Genomic DNA, 23,447 nt, shown 5'->3' on the forward strand with positions numbered 1-23,447 from the left:
TTCATATTGGTATTTTTGAAAGTAAATGTGAACCTGTTCCTATCACTTTTATTTCTATGTGAATTTATTAAGGTGTGTCTAGGGATCTTGTCAACTGTTTTTCTAGCATCTTCGAGTATTTTTTCCGGATAACCTCTTCTTTTTAGTCTCTCTAATAGGGCATCTGCTTGTTCTTTATATTTATCTTATTTATCTGGATTGTTATTGATTCTTTTCAGCCTAATCAGTTGACTTTTCGGGTTCCCATTTTTTGTATGTGTGGGGTGGGAGGAGGTGTAGTGTAGTATTGAGTTTTTGGATGTGGACTTTCTAAATCCTAATGTCACAATGCAGTTATTGATAATCTCTATCTGCACGTCCAAGAACTCAAGGGAATGATTACCGAAGGTGTACGTGAAAGTCATATTCATATCGTTCACCTGATTTAAATACTGTACAAATGATTTATACTGTTCTTCCGTCCCACTCCACACAATGAAAATATCATCCACGAAGCAGAGAAATAATTTAATGTATTTTGCATATGGATTGTTGACAGTAAACACATATCTTGCCTCCAATATGGCAAGATATATGTTTGCGAAGGAACAGGAAATGGGCGTGCCCATAGCTGTCCAGAGGCTTTGTCTGAACCATTGTTCTCCATATTGGAAACAGTTATTGTTAAGAATAAACAAAGTTGCCTCTGTAATGAAATTCACAAAGGATGGGGACTTCTCTGACATTGTCAGAAATTGACGGAGAGCCTGCACACCCGCACTCTGTGGAATGCGGGTGTACAGGCTCTCTACGTCAATTGATTCCAGGGTATAGGTGTCCTGCCAGTGGAAGGTGTCGAGTGCTGAGATAAGTTCTCCTGTATCTTTTAGATAAGATGGAATATGGGGGAGGAGCGGGGATATAAGCCAATCCACGTAACTGGACAGATATGAAGGGGGGGACCCTATTCCGGCCACTATTGGTCGACCGGGGGGAGGTGTTACACCTTTATGGGTTTTAGGTAGAATATACCATGTAGGTTTGGAGGGGGTTTCTGGTAGGAGTTTTTCTGCCGTCTTTTCTGTTAAGATGTTCAGATTTACAAATTTATGCAGTAACGTACGTAGATTATCCATAATTTTGCAAGTAGAATAATTTTTTAACTTTTCATAGACAGTTATGTTCCCGAGCTGAAGCTCAGCCTCGGACTCATCATAATCTTTTTTATTGGGTGAAGACCTTACACGGGTGTTGAATAAAGGGTTAAATGTTGGTTTGAAGGAACCATTTGATTATTCCAATTTTGTGAAGGATATGGCTAAAGCCATTCGTAGATTAGCCTTAAAAAAATTATTTGCGATGCTAAATAAAAGTGGGAAAAAACTAGACAACGTAGTTAAAAAAGAAGGGGAAACTAAATGCACAATAGGCCCGCTTGGCTTCAGAGTAGTCTCAGGACACTCTACACAAGATGATTATTGTTACGCCGAGCGCTCCGGGTCCCTGCTACTCCCCGGAGCGCTCGCTGCGTTCCTCTCTCTGCAGCGCCCCGGTCAGACCCGCTGGCCGGGAGCGCTGCACTGACATTGCCGGCGGGGATGCGATTCGCATAGCGGGATGCGCCCGCTCGCAAATCGCATCCCAACTCACTCACCTGTCCCGGCCCCCGGCTGTCATGTCCTGGCGCGCGCGGCTCCGCTCCTTAGGGCAATCCCTAAGATTTAAAGGGCCAGTGCACCAATGATTGATGCCTGGCCCAATTAGCCTAATTAGCTTCCACCTGCTCCCTGGCTATATTACCTCACTTCCCCTGCACTTCCTTGCCGGATCTTGTTGCCTTGTGCCAGTGAAAGCGTTTAGTGTTGTCCAAAGCCTGTGTTCCAGATCTTCTGCTATCCACATTGACTATGAACCTTGCCGCCTGCCCCGACCTTCTGCTACGTCTGACCTTGCCTCTGTCTAGTCCTTCTGTCCCACGCCTTCTCAGCAGTCAGCGAGGTTGAGCCGTTGCCGGTGGATACGACCTGGTTGCTACCGCCGCAGTAAGACCATCCCGCTTTGCAACGGGCTCTGGTGAAAACCAGTAGCAACTTAGAACCGGTCCACCGACACGGTCCACGCCAATCCCTCGCTGACACAGAGGATCCACATCCAGATAGCCGAATCGTGACAGTAGATCCGGCCATGGATCCCGCTGAGGTGCCGCTGCCAAGTCTTTGTGACCTATCCACGGTGGTCGCTCAGCAATCGCAGCAAATCGCCCAACAAGGACAGCAGCTGTCGCAGTTGACCGCCACGTTACAGCAACTTCTGCCACAGCTACAGCAGCAACCATCTCCTCCGCCAGCTCCTGCACCTCCTCCGCAGCGAGTGGCCGCTCCCAGCCTCCGCTTGTCCCTGCCGGACAAATTTGATGGGGACTCTAGACTCTGCCATGGCTTTCTGTCTCAATGTTCCCTACATATGGAGATGTTGTCGGACCAATTTCCCACAGAACGGTCTAAGGTGGCGTTCGTAGTGAGTCTTCTTTCTGGAAAGGCCTTGTCTTGGGCCACACCGCTCTGGGACCGCAATGATCCTGCCACAGCCACAGTCGAGTCCTTCTTCGCTGAAGTCCGTAGTGTCTTCGAGGAACCAGCCCGAGATTCTTCTGCCGAGACTGCCCTGCTGAACCTGGTCCAGGGTAATTCTTCAGTAGGCGAGTACGCCATCCAATTTCGTACTCTCGCTTCCGAATTATCTTGGAATAACGAGGCCCTCTGCGCGACCTTTAAAAAAGGCCTATCCAGTAACATCAAGGATGTGCTGTCCGCACGAGAGATTCCTGTCAACCTGCAAGAACTTATCCATTTGGCCACCCGCATTGACATGCGTTTTTCTGAGAGACACAAGGAGCTCCGCCAGGAAAAAGACCTTGATCTCTGGGCACCTCTCCCACAGTATCCTTTGCAATCTACCCCTGTGCCTCCCGCCGAGGAGGCTATGCAAGTGGATCGGTCTCGCCTGACCCAGGAAGAGAGGACTCGCCGTTGGGAAAAAAATCTTTGTCTGTACTGCGCTAGTACCGAACATTTCTTGGTGGATTGCCCTATTCGTCCTCCACGTCTGGGAAACGAACGCACGCACCCAGATCACGTGGGTGTGGCGTCTCTTGGTACGAAGTCTGCTTCTCCACGTCTCACTGTGCCCGTGCGGATTTCTCCTTCTGCCAACTCCTCCCTCTCAGCCGTGGCCTGCTTGGACTCTGGTGCTTCTGGAAATTTTATTCTGGACTCTTTGGTGAATAAGTTCTGCATCCCGGTGACCCGTCTCGTCAAGCCGCTCTACATTTCTTCGGTCAACGGAGTGAAGTTGGACTGTACTGTGCGTTACCGCACAGAACCCCTCTTAATGTGCATTGGACCCCATCATGAAAAGATTGAATTGTTCGTCCTTCCCAACTGTACCTCTGAAGTCCTCCTCGGTCTGCCATGGCTCCAGCATCATTCTCCCACCCTTGACTGGACCACCGGGGAGATCAAGAATTGGGGTTCTGCTTGCCGTAAGAAATGCCTCACCTCTGCTCCCAGTCCCGTCTGTCGGGCCTCAGTGTCTCCTCCTGTGCCTGGTCTCCCCAAGGCCTACCAGGACTGTGCCGTGCCTCCTCATAGCCCCCGTCCTGGTGACACTCTGCCCCGTGCCAAGCTTCACCCTCTGCCCTCCCTCCCCATTCCCACTCCTGCTGAACTGCCTGCCTTTGAGGAAACCCTACAATCGCTCCCAGTGTCCTCGTCCCACGTGAAGCAATTGCCGGACAAAAAAAGGGGGAGACCTAAGGGGGGGTACTGTTACGCCGAGCGCTCCGGGTCCCTGCTTCTCCCCGGAGCGCTCGCGGCGTTCCTCTCTCTGCAGTGCCCCGGTCAGACCCGCTGACCGGGAGCGCTGCACTGACATTGCCGGCGGGGATGCGATTCGCATAGTGGGACGCGCCTGCTCGCGAATCGCATCCCAACTCACTCACCTGTCCCGGCCCCCGGCTGTCATGTCCTGGCACGCGTGGCTCCGCTCCTTAGGGCGCGCCCGCGCCAGCTCTCTAAGATTTAAAGGGCCAGTGCACCAATGATTGGTGCCTGGCCCAATTAGCCTAATTAGCTTCCACCTGCTCCCTGGCTATATTACCTCACTTCCCCTGCACTTCCTTGCCGTATCTTGTTGCCTTGTGCCAGTGAAAGCGTTTAGTGTTGTCCAAAGCCTGTGTTCCTGATCTTCTGCTATCCACATTGACTACGAACCTTGCTGCCTGCCCCGACCTTCTGCTACGTCTGACCTTGCCTCTGTCTAGTCCTTCTGTCCCACGCCTTCTCAGCAGTCAGCGAGGTTGAGCCGTTGCCGGTGGATACGACCTGGTTGCTACCACCGCAGCAAGACCATCCCGCTTTGCGGCGGGCTCTGGTGAAAACCAGTAGCAACTTAGAACCGGTCCACCGACACGGTCCACGCCAATCCCTCGCTGACACAGAGGATCCAGCTAGCCGAATTGTGACAATTATGTCGTACATACTTTGTTATCATTAACTGAGGAAGAGACGGAGTTGGTTGACATTGATATGGAGGGGGAAGACCCCTTTCGAGGGGGAACCCCCCCCCCCATTTCAATCCACCTGTATTCCCAGGTAGCTCTGTGGATTTATTCCACAGAGCAGTATGTCAAGACGTCAAATCCTTGATATACCCCCCAATTGAACACAACATCTCCAAGATAGAGAGAGAAGCCCTCATTGAGTTAGCTCAAAGAGATGACATAGTTCTGTCCCGAGCAGACAAAAAGATTATGAGTCCGAGGCTGAGCTTCAGCTCCGGAACATAACTGTCTATGAAAAGTTAAAAAATGATCCTACTCGCAAAATTATGGATAATCTACGTACGTTACTGCATAAAAACGGCAGAATAACTCCTACCAGAAACCCCCTTCAAACCTACATGGTATATTCTACCTAAAACCCATAAAGGTGTAACACCTCCCCCCGGTCGACCAATAGTGGCCGGAATAGGGTCCCTCACTTCATAACTGTCCAGTTACGTGGATTAGTTTATATCCCCGCTCCTCCCCCATATTCCATCTTATCTAAAAGATACAGGAGGACTTATCTCAGCACTCGACACCTTCCACTGGCAGGACACCTATACCCTGGCATCAATTGACGTAGAGAGCCTGTACACCCGCATTCCACAGAGTGCTGGTGTGCAGGCTCTCCGTCAATTTCTGACAATGTCAGAGAAGTCCCCATCCTTTGTGAATTTCGTTACAGAGGCAACTTTGTTTATTCTTAACAGTAACTGTTTCCAATATGGAGAACAATGGTTTAGACAAAGACTCTGGACAGCTATGGGTACGGGAAAGTCAACTGATTAGGCTGAAAAGAATCAATAACAATCCAGATAAATATAAAGAACAAGCAGATGCCCTATTAGAGAGACTAAAAAGAAGAGCTTATCCGGAAAAAATACTCGAAGATGCTAGAAAAACAGTTGACAAGATCCCTAGACACACCTTAATAAATTCACATAGAAATAAAAGTGATAGGAACAGGTTCACATTTACTTTAAAAAATACCAATATGAATGAAATAATAAAAAAATAGATTTGCAAACATTGGTTCATGCTACAACAGGATCTGAAAAGCCTAACAGAATCAAATCCCATAATTACACACCGTAAAAATACTACTCTTCAGAATGTTTACAATAAAAAGAAAAAAAGTAAAAAAACAAACACAAATTGGCTAACAGATTCCCGACCTGTAGGAAATTTCGCCTGTGGTGCTTGCAAACAATGTAGAAACAATTTAAAATGCAACATGCTTAAGTTAGGTGGCTACAATATTCAATTGAAGCAATTTTTCCCTTGCAAGACTAATTATGTAGTTTACTGTCTGGTGTGCGCATGTGGGCGATTTTACATAGGTAAAACAATTCGACCCCTATATCATAGAGTTAGGGAACATCTAAAATCATTAACTACAGGAGTAGGGGCACCTCATCTTATCGCCCACATGCGCACACAGCATAATAATAATCCCGATGATATCAAATTTGCAGGGATAGAACGCATAGATAACGCCCCCAGAGGTGTGAATAGACACCAACAACTCCTGAGAAGCGAGGCCAGGTGGATCATCCGGACGGATGCCACTAGCCCGCTAGGATTGAATTAAAAACAGAATTATGGTGCATTGTTATGAGATCTAATCCAAGGTACTGTTATTTCACATGAAAGGAAGTTGTTTTTAACATTTGTATAACATGTTTTATAATGTGTTTTTGTATTGGAGTAAAGAGCCAATGACCTGCAGTTAACCTGCAGCGTCACTGGGACTTACCTGTTTTAAAGCACACCTCTTCCCGTGACCTCACTATCCCGGTCTGACGAAGCGCTTCGACGCCAAACGGTCCCGTCACCGAGTGGATACCCCCGCGTCCCTGCTCACGTTCCCCTGCTGGTCTTCCACGGTTGAAGCTTTATGAATAAAGTACCACTTGCAAAGATTACCTGGTCCGGTGTGGTGAGTTGCTCCGTTTCTTTTCTCTTGATGTTTGATTAATTTACAAATCTGTTTAATTTTCTGGAGCCAGTTGATGTATGTATAAAAACAGTTTTTTTTCCTAGATAACTTCTTTAAATACGTTTAGCACTATCCATATTTGTGAAGTGTTTATGTGGCACCATGGTCAATCTACTCTGATGCATCAGTGGGTGGAAATCTTGGCTCATCCATGCCTGATTCATTTTCACAAAGATCAGTCTCTCCACATTTTTTCGTGGGGTTACTATGACCCCTGCTGCACTAAACGCCCGCTCTGATGGCCGGGCTGGACAGCTTCTCCAGGGCAAATTTTGCTAGTTGCGGCCACAAATCAAGTTTTGCTGCCAAGAAGTCCAGCAGATCTTCAAGGTGTGTTGGCATGGTCATGTTAAAGTATGCCACCACCTGCTGGTTCAGGTCCTGCTCCAGGTCTACCTGCATCACTATGCGAGTGAAGAATGCTACTCATCAGCCATGGCAGTGGAAGGTCAGCGCAGAGGGCCTGCGAGAGGATGGACGATGGAGCAGATAGGCCAGAAGTCATCACGCTGCTGAATGGTGACAATTCGGCAGTCACTACGCAAGCAAATGAGCATGCATCATGCCATTTGTGAAAGTGACTCGGAGGGACTCCCTGACTCCATCTCCACTGCATACTGCCACAGTGTGTCTGGGTCCTTTGTCTCGCCTTCCTCATGACCCTCTAGATCCTCCTCTCCTGTCAGATGACAAAAAAAAAATGCCCATCTCGTGTAACCTAAATTGTACCCCACTGTGCCCCTCGTCCCCCTTCTCCAGTTCGGCCCCCACAGGGCTCATGTGGCCGTGAGATGAAGGCGTCATCCAGTGCCCTGACCAACCATCGTTTCCAACACGTGTTGTAGTAGATGAAGCAGTGGAATGACGTTCCAAAGGGCCTAAGCAAATGGCAGGTGTCACGTATGATCTGCCATTGGTTGACATTGAAGTTACAAAGGGGAGTCCCCCTATCCGACTGGATCATCAAAAAATCAGTGATGGCTTTTCTTTGTTCACTTAGTAGGTCCAAAATATGGAGCGTGGAATTCCAACATGTGGAAATGTCACAAATCAGACTATGTTGGGGGATACCGTTCAGACGCTGCAGCTCAAGGAGGGTGTGCTTTGCGGTGTATGAGGGGCTGAAGTGCATGCAAAGTTTCCTTCCCATTATTAGGATGTCTTGCAGATGGGAGGAACGCTTCAGGAACCGCTTGACAACCAGAATGAACACGTGTGCCATGCAGGGTGCATGTCTCAGGCTTCCTTGTCACATCGCAGACAAGATGTTCTTCCCGTTGTTGGTCACCATGGTTCCCATTTCCAGTTTTCGTGGAGTTAGCCATGATTCGATTTCTTGATGAATGATTTTTAGCTCTTCCTCCCCTGTGTGACTCCATTCGCCAAGGCAAACCATGTGAAGAACAGCGTGACACCGCCGTGCCCTGCACACATGTTATGCTGGAGGGGCACTGAGACTTGTCTGTGCAGTGGAGGCTGAGGACACAGTGGAGGATGAGGAGGCAGAGTCGCCCACTGTCTCAGGACTAATGGCCTGGGAGCGTGGAGGTGGAAGCTGCATGACCTGTCCAAGTTGCTGTTATGGCTGTGTAGGAAACACATTCACCCAGTGGGCCATAAAGGACATGTATTGTCCCTGATTGTAGTTACAGCTCTACACGTTGGCACTGCTGTGCACTTTGGTACACACCGACATAGTAACATAGTTCATAAGGTTGAAAAAAGACCAGAGTCCATCAAGTTCAACCTATAACCCTAATGAGTCCCTACTGAGTTAACCCAGAGGAAGGCAAAAACCATCATACTAAAAATTCCTTCCCGACTCCAAAATATGGCATCAGAATAAATCCCTGGATCAACCTTCTGTCCCTATAAATCTAGTATACATAACCAGTAATGTTATTACTCTCCAAAAATGCATCCAGCCCCTTTTGAACTCTTTTACAGAGTTCACCATGACCACCTCCTCAGGCAGAGAATTCCACAGTCTCACTGCTCTTACAGTAAAGAACCCCCGTCTGTGCTGGTGTAGAAACCTTCTACCCTCTAGACGTAGAGGATGCCCCCTTGTTACAGATACAGTCCTGGGTATAAATAGATCATGGAGAGATCTCTGTACGGTCCCTGATATATTTATACATAGTTATTAGGTCTCCCCTAAGCCTTCTTTTTTCTAAACTAAATAACCCTAATTCTGATAATACTGTAGTCCTCCCATTCCCCGTATTACTCTGGTTGCCCGTCTTTGAACCCTCCCCAGCTCCACTAGATCTTTCTTGTACACTGGTGCCCAGTACTGTACACAGTATTCTATGTGTGGTCTGACCAGTACTGTACACAGTATTCTATGTGTGGTCTGACCAGTACTGTACACAGTATTCTATGTGTGATCTGACCAGTACTGTACACAGTATTCCATGTGTGGTCTGACCAGTACTGTACACAGTATTCTATGTGTGGTCTGACCAGTACTGTACACAGTATTCTATGTGTGATCTGACCAGTACTGTACACAGTATTCTATGTGTGGTCTGACCAGTACTGTACACAGTATTCTATGTGTGATCTGACCAGTACTGTACACAGTATTCTATGTGTGGTCTGACCAGTACTGTACACAGTATTCTATGTGTGGTCTGACCAGTACTGTACACAGTATTCTATGTGTGGTCTGACCAATACTGTACACAGTATTCTATGTGTGATCTGACCAGTACTGTACACAGTATTCCATGTGTGGTCTGACCAGTACTGTACACAGTATTCTATGTGTGATCTGACCAGTACTGTACACAGTATTCTATGTGTGGTCTGACCAGTACTGTACACAGTATTCTATGTGTGGTCTGACCAGTACTGTACACAGTATTCTATGTGTGATCTGACTAGTACTGTACACAGTATTCTATGTGTGGTCTGACTAGTGAATTGTACAGTGGTAGAATTATTTCCTTGTCGTGGGCATCTATGCCCCTATTGATGCACCCCATGATTTTATTTGCCTTGGCAGCAGCTGCCTGACACTGGTCACTACAGCTAAATTTACTATTAACCCCTTCCCGACCTATGACATACCTGTACATCATGAGTGGCAAGGTGTTGCCGACCCATGACATACAGGTACGCCATGAACATTTTTGCCGCTACTTGCAGCATCACGCAGCGCCCGGTAAGATGGTGGCTATCACTGATAGCCAGCCATCTTACCATGCGACCACGGGGGGTTTCCTCCCCCACCCCCCACCCCCACCCCCAGTCAAATCTGACTAGCCGATAGCAGCGTTTCGCTATGAGAATACCTAGCAGCGCGGTGTGTGAGTCCTGATCACGGGGATCGGGACACACACCGCTCTGGTAAGTTTCCCTTACCCGTCCCCCAGCGTCACTTACCCGGCCATGCGGTGTCCCGAGCGGTCCTGGCGCGAGCAGCGTCCTCCAGGCGGTCCCGGCGGTGGTGCGTCCCCGCGGTGAGTTTGCAGCAGCAGGGCGGCATCTTCATTGGCAGGAGTGAGATCGCCGTAAAGCGATCCCACCGCTGCCTCTGGGAGTTTCAAAACTGCAACTCCCAGACAGCCTTTGGCCCTCTTTGCATGCCAGGAGCTGCAGCCCCGCAACATCTGAAGGTCCACAGCCCGGAGACCACTGTATAATGGTCTCCAATCTGTGCCCCCCCAGATGCCGCAAAACCACAAATCCCAGCACGCTCAGTCCGTCCAGGCATGCCAGGAGCCGCAGTTCCGCAACATCTGGAAGAGCACAGACCGGAGACCATTATAGAGTGGTCTCCAAACTGTGGACCCCCAGATGCCGCAAAACCACAACTCCCAGCATACCAGACCGCCCAAGCACGCTGGAAGCTGCAGCCCAGCAACATCCGATCCTTCAGATGTCGCCGAACTACAACCCCCAGCACGCCCGGGCAGTCCGGGCATGCCGGGAGCTGTAGTCTTGCAACAACTGGAGGCACACTAGCCGGGAAACATTGTCCGTTTCCCACCTCAGTGCCTCCAGCTGTTGCAATTGTTGCAAAACCACAACTCCCAGCATGCATTGACAGACCATGCATGCCAGGAGCCGCAGTCCCGCAACAGCCGGAGGCACACTGGTCTGGAAACACTAAGTTAAGTCGCCGAACCTTTGCAGCAGTCCAGACCGCAGTAAAGCGATCTGGACTGCTCCATCTGGTCCCCTTACACTACAACTCCAAGCATGCCCAGACAGCCCTTGGCATCTGGGCATGCTGGGAGTTGCAGTTTTGCAACATCTGGAGGTCCGCAGTTTTGGGACCACTGTGCCCTTCCAGATGTTGCAAAACTACACATCCTCAGCATGCCTGGACAGTTTTGGCATACTGGGAGTTGTAGGTTTGCAACATCTGGAAGGGCACAGATTGGGAACCACTGTATTTGTGGTCTGCAAACTGTAGTCCTCCAGACATGCTAAAGGACTGGCCCCCCTTCTGTTACACAAAATTGTGCAGGACTGGTACTGCCTTTTTCGCAAAGAAATGACGGCTTGGGACTCTCCACCTCGGCTTGACACAAGCCATCAGCTCTCTAAAAGGTGAAGAGTCCCCCCCTTGAAAAGGGAGGAACTGCAACACCATCAACTTGGGAAGGAGCACATTCAGCTTCTGTGCCGTTGGATGAATGGGCGCATATTGTCTCTTGGACATGGCTTCGCCGGTGGATTGGTGGCAGAATGACTGACTCAATATAGGAGGAGCAGGAGTATCTGGAGTGGCAGAAGATGGGTATGACACACAGCTCCCTTCGGCTGAGGTGGTGGAGCCTTGGCTGGCTGAAACACGGAGTGGTGTGCCACTGGGTGATGCAGCAGGCTGGACCACCACATCGGAGCAACAGTTTTCCCAGGCCGCTTTATGGTGACGTTGCATATGTTGACGCAGGGCCATGGTGCCAACATTTGGACCCGGGCCACGCTTCACCTTCTGCTGACACATCTTACATGTGGCCAGGATAACAACTAGTGTTGCTCGCGAATATTCGCAAATCGGCGATCGTCGCAAATCGCGAGGGAAATCGCCCCTGCGATTTGCGGCGATACCGGGCTGATCGGGTCTCTGGGACCCGACCGCCCGGTAATTTTGCATGATCCCGGTTGTCACAGACAGCCAGGACCATGCTGAAGTATAGGAGCGAGGTGGCAAGCCTGCCACCTCCTCCTATCCCCTGCGATTCCTCGGTTAGCTAACCGACCAATCACAGGGAGGGGGGCGGTTACTTCCTCGCGCCCTGCCCGGCCCCTGGAAGTCCGGAGAGAACGGGAGGAAGACCGGAGGACACGGCGGGGGACGGGGGAGTGCTGGGGACCGGCCCCGTTACTTACCTCGTTCCTGAAGACTCGGATTCCGGCGGCGGAGACGGCGGCAGTGACGACAGGTGAGTGGATTTTCGGCGGCGTCGCAAGACCTTTGCAGCAGTCCAGACCACCGTAAAGCGATCTGGACTGCTCCATCTGGTCCCCTTACACTACAACTCCCTGCATGCCCAGACAGCCCTTGGCATCCGGGCATGCTGGGATTTGCAGTTTTGCAACATCTGGAGGTCCGCAGTTTTGGGACCACTGTGCCCTTCCAGATGTTGCAAAACTACACATCCTCAGCATGCCCTTACTGTCCAGGCATGCTGGGAGTTGTAGTTCTGTAACATTTGGCCCTTCAGATGTTGCAGAACTACAACTCCCAGCATGCCTGGACAGTTTTGGCATACTGGGAGTTGTATTTTTGCAACATCTGGAAGGGCACAGATTGGGAACCACTGTATTAGTGGTGTGCAAACTGTAGTCCTCCAGATGTTGCAAAACTACAACTCCAAGCATGCTGGGAGTTGTAGTTCGGCAACATCTGGCTCTAAAAATGTTGCCGAACTACTACTTCCAACATGCCTGAGAATGCTTGGGAGTAGTGGATTTGCATCAACTGGAGGCACACTGGTTGGGAAACTGTCTGTTTCCTAACTCAGTGTTTCCCAACCCGTGTGCCTCCAGCTGTTGCAAAACTATAACTACCAGCATGCACTTATAGACTATGCATGCTGGGAGTTGTAGTTTTGCAACAGCTGGAGGTCCCCCCCCCCCCCCCTGTGAATGTACAGGGTACATTCACATGGGCAGGGGGCTTACAGTATCAGGCTGCAAGTTTGCGATGCAGCAAATTTTGCGCGGCAGCTCAAACTCGCAGCGGGAAACTCGCTGTAATCCCCCGCCCGTGTGACTGTACCCTAAAAACACTTCACTACACTAACACAAAATAAAATGAAAAGTAAAAAAACACTACATATACATATACCCCTACACAGCCCCCCTCCCCTCCCCAATAAAAATGAAAAACTTCTGGTACGCCACTGTTTCCAAAATGGAGCCTCCAGCTGTTGCAAAACAACAACTCCCAGTATTGCCGGACAGCCGTTGACTGTCCAAGCATGCTCGGAGTTTTGCAACAGCTGGAGGCACCCTGTTTGGGAATCACTGGTGTAGAATACCCCTATGTCCACCCCTATGCAAATCCCTAACTCAGGCCTCAAATGCGCATGGCACTCTCACTTTGGAGCCCTGTCGTATTTCAAGGCAACAGTTTAGGGCCACATATGGGGTATCGCCGTACTCGGGAGAAATTGCCTAACAAATTTTGGGGGGCTTTTTCTCCTTTCACCCCTTATGAAAAGGTGAAGTTGGAGTCTATAACAGCATGTTAGTGTAAAAAAATGTATTTTTTACACTAACATGCTGGTGTTGCCTTATACTTTTCATTTTGACAAGAGGTAAAAGGGAAAAAAAGCCCCCCAAAATTTGTAATGCAATTTCTCCCGACTAGGGAGATACCCAATATGTGGGCGCAACGTGCTCTGGGGGCGCACAACAAGGCCCAGAAGGGAGAGTGCACCATGTACATTTGCGGTGATATGCACAGGGGTGGCTAACTGTTACAGCGGTTTTGACAAATGCAAAAAAAAAAAAAAAAACACATGTGACCCCATTTCGGAAACTACACCCCTCACGGAATGTAATAAGGGGTGCAGTGAGAATTCCCCCCCCCCCCTGGTGTCTGACAGATCTTTGAAACAGTGGGCTGTGCAAATAAAAAATGTTGTACAGCCCACGGTTCCAAAGATCTGACAGTGGGGGGTAAATGCTCACTGTACCCCTTGTTATGTTCCTCAAGGGGTCTAGTTTCCAAAATAGTATGCCATATGGGGGTTATTTTGCTGTCCTGGCACCATAGGGGCTTCCTAAATGCGACATGCCCCCTAGACATGTGCAGAACCAAAAATTTTGTTTTTTTCATTTTGTTCGTTTTCGTTTTTTTAAAGTTTTCGGTTCTGTGAATATTCGGAATGCTGTGCATTCGTCATATTTTCGGTTTTTGGATGCATCTGTCAAATTTTTTTGTTTTCGGATGCAATGATTTAAAAAACGGATGCATTCGTTAAAAACAACGAATGCATTTGTTAATTCTGATTTTTGGTTCTGCACATGTCTAGTGATCCCTCAACATACGATGGTAAGTCGTATGTTGAGGTATTCGTGCAATGTAACAAAGTAAAGTCCTACTCACCTGTCCCCGCTGCTCCCGATGGTGTCCCCGGGCCTCCGCTGGGCTCTCCTAGTCCTCTTCTATATTCCGCTGGGCTCTGTTGGGCTCTCCTGGTCTTCTCTGGTCCTCCGTTGTCTGCCGCAAGGCCTTACTGGGCCTCCGTAGCGACGTCATCACGTCGCTTCTGCACGCCGTTCCTATTGGATGACGGGACGGCGTGCGCGACGGCGTCATGACGACGTCAGAGGGAGACCCGTATGAAGGCCCCAGACCAGCCCAGGATCCACCGGAGGAAGGCCCGGAGAAGCGCGGAAAGGTGAGTGAACCTGCCCGGGCTGCTTCAACTGCTATCCGGCAGCAGCTTAAGCATTATGCGCTGCCGGATAGCAGTTGATGCATGGCCCTGACATTTGGTATACTGATAACGAATGCATTCATTGCTCGTTAACATGCATATTCGTTATGCGTTAGTTAACGAATGCATTCGTTAACTGTATGTTCGTATTTGTATGCTTTTTCGGGATTTTGTGATTTTTTTTTTCCGTGCATTCTTTTCGTAATGAACATCCGAAAACAGGAAAATTTGTTTCATTCCCTGTTCATTACGAAACAAATTGCACATCTAATGCCCCCTGAGCAAAATTTGCTCTCAAAAAGCCAAATATAACTCCTTCTCTTCTGAGCATTGTAGTTCGCCCGTAGTGCACTTCAGGTCAACTTATGGGGTACCTTCATACTCAGAAGAGATGGGGTTACAAATTTTGGGGGGTATTTTCTGCTATTAACCCTTGCAAAAATTTGAAATTTGGGGGGGAAACACACATTTTTGTGAAATTTTAGATTTTTTTTTACTTATGCAAAAGTTGTGAAACCCCTGTGGGGTATTAAGGCTCACTTTATTCCTTGTTACATTCCTCAGGGGGTCTAGTTTCCAAAATGGTAGGCTATGTGGGTACTTTTTGCTGTCCTGGCACCATAGGGGCTTCCTAAATGCGACATGCCCCCGAGCAAAATTTGCTCTCAAAAAGCCAAAATATGAATCCTTCTCTTCTGAGCATTGTAGTTCGCCTGTAGTGCACTTCAGGTCAACTTATGGGATACCTCCATACTCAGAAGAGATGGGGTTACAAATTTTGGGAGGTATTTTCTGCTATTAACCCTTGCAAAAATGTGAAATTTGGGGGGAAACACACATTTTAGTGACATTTTTTAAACATTTTTTTACATATGCAAAAGTCGTGAAACACCTGCAGGATATTAAGGCTCACTTTATTCCTTGTTACATTCCTCAAGGGGTCTAGTTTCCAAAATGGTATGCCATGTGTTTTTTTTTTTTGTTTTTTTTTTGCTGTTCTGGCACCATAGGGGCTTCCTAAATGCAACATGCCCCCCAAAAACCATTTCAGAAAAACGTACTCTCCAAAATCCCCTTGTCGCTCCTTCCCTTCTGAGCCCTCTACTGCGCCCGCCGAACACTTTACATAGACATATGAGGTATGTGCTCACTCAAGAGAAATTGGGTTACAAATATAAGTATAAATTTTCTCCTTTTACCCCTTGTAAAAATTCAAAAATTGGGTCTACAAGAACATGCGAGTGTAAAAAATGAAGATTGTGAATCTTCTCCTTCACTTTGCTGCTATTCCTGTGAAACACCTAAAGGGTTAAAACGCTGACTGAATGTCATTTTGAATACTTTTGGGGGTGCATTTTTTATAATGGGGTCATTTGTGGGGAATTTCTAATATGAAGACTCTTCAAATCCACTTCAAACCTAAACTGGTCCCGGAAAAATTGTCAGTTTGGAAATTTTTTGAAAAATTGGAAAATTGCTGCTGAACTTTGAAGCCCTCTGGTGTCTTCCAAAAGTAAAAACTCGTCAATTTTATGATGCAATCATAAAGTAGACATATTGTATATGTGAATAAAAATGTTTTTTGGGAATATCCATTTTCCTTACAAGCAGAGAGCTTCAAAGTTAGAAAAATGCAAAATTTTCAAATTTTTCATCAAATTTTGGGATTTTTCACTAAGAAAGGATGCAAGTTACCACAAAATTTTACCACTATGTTAAAGTAGAATATGTCATGAAAAAACAATCTCGGAATCAGAATGATAACTAAAAGCATTCCAGAGTTATTAATGTTTAAAGTGACAGTGGTCAGATTTAAAAGGTGTAAAATGGCTGGGTCCTTAAGGGGTTAATAAATCTGGGCCAACATTTTGTTACAAAACCTTTTGAGGCAGTCACTGCAAACAAGCAATTTTTGTAACTCAGCGAGACTTCTGCACTTGTCCTACTCCTTATGTGCAAACTGCTCCAGCTGTCTCAGGTTTAAAGGGTATCTTCTCTAGACTGCATGTTTCAGCTCCTTCCACAGATGTTCAATAGGATACATATCAGGGCTCATAGAAGGCCACTTCAGAATAGCCATTCCTTGGGTATCTTAAGCTGTGTTTTGAGTCATTACTCTGTTGGGGATCAAATTTCACTCTAGAATGCCTTTATAGTCTTGAGATTGTATTGTACCCTGTTCAGATTCAAGACAACCTGTGGCAGATGCAGCAAAGTAGCCCCCCGTGACATCACAACATGCCCCCTCCATTCCGAGACTGGCGTTACGTCACATCTCCAGTCACGGAAACCCGGAAGTTTCCGACACTGGAGACGCAGCCCTGCATATAATGGTCCCCGCAGCGGGTCCCCCCGCGATCAGACATTGTTTCCCCTATCCTCTGGATTGGGGATAAAAGCTTAGATCCCGGAATACCCCTTTAAATAGAAGAACATAAACAATTTTGCCCATGTCTCTAAAATGGCCATCAGCTGGAATGCACTGTGCTCTTAGCAGCGTCACTTGGCTGCTGAAAGCATCCAGTATTGCCAGGCGTTGAGCGGACTCTAGTCTTGAGCCATTTCCATACACTGTTAACGGCCCCAGGATGAGTATATTTGTTCTGGGTCATAAACAGGTTAAACACATCAACTTCAAGAACTGACTGTTTACTTGTTGCATAATATATCCCACCCTGTGACAGAAGCCATTGTAACATGATAGTCAGTGTTATTAACTTCCCTTAGCAGTGGATTTAATATTATGTCTGATCAGTGTGTGTAACCACTACTTCTTTACATTTTTAGTATCTTCTTCAGTATATTTTTTTTTAAATCATGTATCTAATACTGACCATAAGGTTGTGATGGCTGCGTAAATTCTTGTATAAAAATCTATCCAGGGTAAGTAGATTAAAATTCTACTTATTGCATACTAAATATACACTCATAATGTCTCATGTGAATTTTGCAATATAGTTTTTTTGAACAGGAAATGTATATTTTCGTTTTTGTTTAAATATAAGAATACATTTTTTTGGGGAAAAAAGTTGTTTAGATTTTATTAAAACATATTTGTAAAAAAAAATTTTGGGTTAATATTTTGTTTATTCAAAGAAAAAAGCTTCATGTAATTTTAAAGTTATTAAAACAATTTCCCTCAATGAAAACAGTTATGCTCTCAATTAACATGTATATCATTTCCACTTAAAAACATTAGCTACCTATACACGTTCAAAAAATATATTTTAAAATATTTTCAAACAGAATTTTTATTAAAAAATATTCAAATATGCAATTTTTTTTACAATGTCCAAATAAAATGAATAATGAAAGTTAAAGAAATGTTTTTATTTAAAAAAAAGCATAAAATATTATTTCTTAAACACAAAAGGGTAAAAAAAATATTGCATTTAAAAGATTTCTCCAAGTTGAAGGTTTTAGTTGTAAGATATTTTACCATTACACCTGTGCTTATATAAATGCCTGGTGAATGATTATGTCCTATTATTAGACATCATTCGAAACCTACAAAATTTAAGTTTACCAGTTGTAGTTTACCAGTACTTTGAGTGAATGAAATATGTTGTATTCCTTGAATAACATTAACTTAATTACATTAGAAGCAAGTAAATCATTTTAATAATTTTGTGGATTTAAAAAGTAAATAACACGATTTATAATTAACGGAATAATAATTTTGAACTATAAATATTTTTAATTCTTTGTTCCTAAAGACAACAATGCAGTTATTATTAATTCAACACAAACTATATTTATGATGGATACTATAATGTATTGGGCATGAGATCATATATTTCTGTTACATTGCACCATTCTTTATAGTGTATTTTTATAATACTGTTATAAACTGATATGAATAAAATGTAAATTTCTCTATGATTTCAGATGTTCAGATTCATTTTCTTTCATTTTTTTATTTCATTAAATGTTTTTAAATAATGATTATGAACAAAACATCATTAGCTAATTGCTGATCATTCTAGGTCACTTGTAAGAACTTTTGTGAACTTGTCTGAACCATTTCACGGGAGTCCAGGTTTAATTTCATTGATTTTCACACCATCTATCAATGTGTTGGTTATAACATTAACAGAAAGTAACCAGCCCTCTGCTTCCTATAAAATGGAGCACGTCTCTGCTCATTTACACAAGTGTAGAGGACGCCTTCTAATTGTGGGAAAGAGCTGAGGTTACTTTGTGCCTCCTGGCAGTTTAGGTGAAATCCCCCTGTTTTCAATTGCTAGACATTAAGCGCCTAATTCAGACTGTGCTTCTTAAATTGATGACTGGTCATAAAATGCTGATGTGGCTAAACCTTTGTAATGATGAGGAAGACTCATACTTCAGTAAGTGGCTTTTAATTCGAGGATATCCAAAGAAGAGATTTCTATATGCAGGAACCTGGCAGTTTAGTGGCAGCTTTGAGAACGGATGATATGAAGAATCCCATATATTTATACTAACGTCACCTAAGATATGCATAGCTAAAAGTTGTCCCCAGTGTGTGAAGTCAACATGAATGTATGAACAACTTCCAACCATACACTAACTAAAAGTCCATCAGTTCATTTTTTATCAAACATCCCTACCTACAAAAATAAAAAGCCTAATCCTTTGTAACACCATGAAGTCTTAAATATACATATAAATATGCATAAGAAATAGATTACAAGACATTAAAAGGTTCTCAGGAGAATATTTGAACTATTTTTTCCACATTTCTATGTAATATTTGAAAGTTATGGTTAGATTAAGCTAATAAGTGGGGATAGAACTAATGTATCCTAATTGTAAAACTGCAGTATATAGCGGGGGAAGGAGATAATTGGTGCACTCTAATCTTTTACTGGGAACATAATCATCATCCAGCAATTAATTACCACTCTGGGGGAAAGATATTGACTTAATGACTACATTACCTTGTGGCATAGCGTATACTGGATTATACGAAGAAATCTCTGCAAAGAATACGCTTTAATTCCCTTTAACTATCGGACAGTAGATATTTCTTTACGTTCACAATTTGTAATTTAATTTCAAATTTGACTTGGATAAAGAGACAAACACAAGTTATTTTGAAATATTTTGTTTTATTTGAAACAGAGCAAGTTCATAATAAATAGATTTATACTTATCAAGAATAAAAAAATAAAGACACGTGCTCTCTTTGAGGCCTAACAAAATAGTTTCAAGCAAATGCTCAGAAACTAAAGAGAAGATAAAAAAATGGAACAGATTCAAATGAAGTTGTTCTGAATAGTGAGCTTTTCATAAACCTGGTAGGATGAAGCATATAGACCAAGTGTCGACACAATTGAAGAGTTCAAAAAAGTCCATTGTTTTCAACACCTACTGTATATAGAAGTGGTTCTAGAACTGGAAACAGAGTCTTATGTCCCCCTACAGTGTACAGTCACATTGACACCAAAATTTCAGATTTCAAAGAATTCACTAATAAAATCCTTGTTACAAGGAAAATTGTATGGTTGCCAGGCAAATGTTTCCACAAGACTCACTCCTAGCATGCATGATTATTTTCAGTTCTCTGGTGGAAGTGACATAGACAGGTATTTGATAGCATTTCAAAGATTTGCTATATTATCTCTATTAACCATCCACTTCTTTGCAAATATTCACATTATGACAAGAAACTTACATATAACATATTATCACAAGAATCCACCTAATCTTTACCTTGTTGAGATAGTTTATCTTTATAAATTATAACAGAGAATGTGAAAACTAAAAGAATGGCATAGAAAAATAAGAAAAAGCATGCATGCAAACAGGTATTTGTCTGTGTCTTCCTGCATCACCACAAATCTATATTTATATATGCAATTAATACCAATAGATGAAAAGTGATATTCAAGTCTCTTGTGTTGTGTACTGTACAGTAAATAATATTATTTTAGTAAGTCCTTAGTTTCTGCAGTGATCCTGTTCAGGCTGCCCGATAGAGTAGACAGCTGAGGTGGTGGTGGCATCTGACAGATAGTACAAGGACAAGGTAGGCCTGCCCAATGTTGAAAACTGCTGCCAAGAGGGAGCGGAGGGGTCGATGTAGTTTTGAGCAGAGAATGTGCAGGTCTTATGCTGCCAATTCCTGGTAATGGTCCAGAAAGGCCAGATGTGTTATTAGAAGACAATGCACTGCCCAGGATGGGATGCATCTGATGGACCGCATTTGGTGGGTGAACTGGGTGAGTGGTAGAATGTCCCACAGTCCCACAGTGAAATGCAGAATGATGGCCCCCATAGATCTCACCCACTAGCCTCTTCATTTCCTCCAGTGAGCTTGTAAGCATCAAGATGTAGTTTCTTGCAAGCAGAAGAGTAGCAATTTTGGAAAGTTTTCTCACAGAGGGTCCATGAGCATAGGGCATGACTTCCCTCAGGCCGTCCATAGCAAGGTTCAGGTCATGCATTCTTTTGCGCTCCCTTCCATTGATTTTCAGCCTCAGCTGCTGCAAGTCTTGCTCTGACAGTTGCTTCTTAATTTTATATTTGCTGCTTTCTCCTTCAGGTTTTGAAGAGTGTCTTATGTGAACTTCATCTGACATCTTCTGCATAATGTCATTTTGAGTAGAGGAGACAGAGTTCATTCTGCTGTCTTGGTGGTGATGATGGTGATGATGATGGTGGTGGCTTCTCAGATACATGTCATCCATATCTGGAGATGAGGCTCGGCTGGACATTGAACTAGAATCAGAATTCATTTTATAAATATTTTAAGTTGGGTTACTCAGGTCTTGATAACTTCTTTATCCTCTCTGAGCTAAATATAGAGAGGAAAAGAGTGAGAGACTTTCTATCTTAGCTCTTGCAAGCTCCCCTTTCCTCCAGGTAGCCAATGTGAGTTGTGAACGCACTGCGCACAGGCTGAAAACGGGAGCATTTATAGATCTACTTCACAGGAGACAGACAAAAGGAGCCCTCCTATCTATAATGGTCTTGCTAGGATGACGTTCTATTATTCAGGGCGGTGCGTTTGACTGTCCCATTAAGCAAGGCGCCCTATTCATATTCATTGTGATGCCACCCTGGGACGTCTTGGTTGGGGAAACACAAAACCCTGTGAGTGACAGACTAACAACACACTGACCACTGCAGGAGCTGCCCTTCACCGCTTCCTACTAAAAACAGCTTATTATGTACATGTACAGTTATAAAACATAAATATGAATTAATACCTAGGTACACTTATAATACATTGAATACATTGATAGCTTTTGTAAAACATCAATACAAAAGAGCACCTTATATTAACTATTACAGTTTCAAACAAGAAAACATTCTCTGTATACATGTAACTTCAATAAGCAATTGCAAAAGTAGAAAAGTGTAAAATCTTTGTAAGTTTGGGCATGTTTGTTTGTATTGTTTAAATGAAAGTTATTAAACACTGCAAAATATTCATATAAGTTCTATATTTTACCCTTTTAAAATGAATATGACGAAATAAAAATAATACAATGATTGTGTTTAAAGGGAAAACATAATATATCAGTAAATTGTTCCTGAACATTCTATCACTTTTTACATACAGTACAGACAAGATTTTGATTTCTGACACATTTATAGCTATAGTTTCAACTAGAAGCGTCTACTGTACATTCTATATCATTAGGGATAATTTATTATATCAATAAGAGTATAAAACTGCATTAAAACCTTTACATGAATACGCTTATTCTTATTATACTATTAGAAAGATGTGTATTCCCTGCTTACATTTATATTGTGATTAAAGGTCTTGAAATGTATAAAACATGCACAAGAGGTGACCCGTCTTTTTTGCTGATAGATTTTATTGGATTTATAAATAAAGCCTGTGATTCTATGTATATATCAGATGCCGTATTTTGTCTTCTTTTTCATTAGAAAAGTGGCCTCTTGTATTATGCTTTTTTTTTTAAAAAGAAAAAAGAAAAAAAACAACTTAAAATATTTTAGTAATTGGTTTCCAAAATGTAAATTATTATTTTTAGTAATTATTTTTGCATTTTTTTAAAATACGTCTACACACTTGTATAGTGTATGTATGAATGTATGCATATGCACTGTGCATGTGTACTGAATATGAATATTAATAAATAATTCATCTACGCTTATAAATAGTTTTTTTTTATGTATTAAAACAAATTTAAACCGAAAAAAAAAATAAAGTGTGCAGAAAAAATAAAGAACAGTTCCTTTTATATAAGCAGCAACTATAATGTATCAGGTGTATCAAGTAACAAATGCCTTATGACCTTAGTTCTCTATAGTTTTTTAACTCCTAGTTCTTAATAGGTATTTCCATTCTTCATTATATATTAACACACATCATCAGATTACTCCGAAAGTACCAACACATGTTAAATAATTCTTAGTGGAATCCAGAATTTGAAAAAAAATATTTTATCACTATCTCGGACTTCATCACGGCTGATCGCCTGAAAATAGTTTGTGGAATGTGAAAGCCGTAGCTCATGATACAAAGCCAGGAGACGGTGCAGTCAGAGAGGGTATATCTTTTTACTGTAGTAGGACATGGGGGATTATTTATCCGTTTCATCACTTCAGAGTGATATGTTCTCTAAATGAAAAGAATTAAAGGATGAAAAAGTTGGAAGTGTATGGCTTTTAAATTAACATTAAGCTTAAAGCACAGACCTTATAAATAGAGAACTGCAAGTATCCATTACAAATATATATATATATATATATATATATATATATGAATGAGAGAGAGAGATAAATGTAGAATAAACTTTCCTTTATCACTTTACATGTCAGTGATTATTAGTTGTCAGGTCAGTAGTGGACACCATGTTAGGGGTCAATCAGAAATGACAAGGTAGTTGGGTTACAATTCTAAAAATGTGAAGTTTGTAAAGAAATGTAAAGTTTCTTACTACATTCTGTATATAACATACACATGTTTAGCCCCAATTCATATTACATTAAA

At 43.8% G+C, this 23,447-nt stretch overlaps 1 protein-coding gene across 1 annotated transcript; it reads right to left on the reverse strand.

The window, feature by feature from the left end:
* Positions 1-20,051: 20,051 nt before the first annotated feature.
* LOC130360760 (oligodendrocyte transcription factor 3-like) lies at positions 20,052-21,232 on the reverse strand. Its single transcript, XM_056563331.1, has one exon. It carries the CDS (start codon positions 21,211-21,213, stop codon positions 20,401-20,403), a length of 813 nt encoding a protein of 270 aa, XP_056419306.1. The 5' UTR covers positions 21,214-21,232; the 3' UTR covers positions 20,052-20,400.
* Between the last annotated feature and the right edge of the window lie 2,215 nt (positions 21,233-23,447).

The sequence above is a fragment of the Hyla sarda genome, chromosome 3 (genome assembly GCF_029499605.1).
Source record: "Hyla sarda isolate aHylSar1 chromosome 3, aHylSar1.hap1, whole genome shotgun sequence".
In the NCBI taxonomy this organism is placed as follows: domain Eukaryota; kingdom Metazoa; phylum Chordata; class Amphibia; order Anura; family Hylidae; genus Hyla; species Hyla sarda.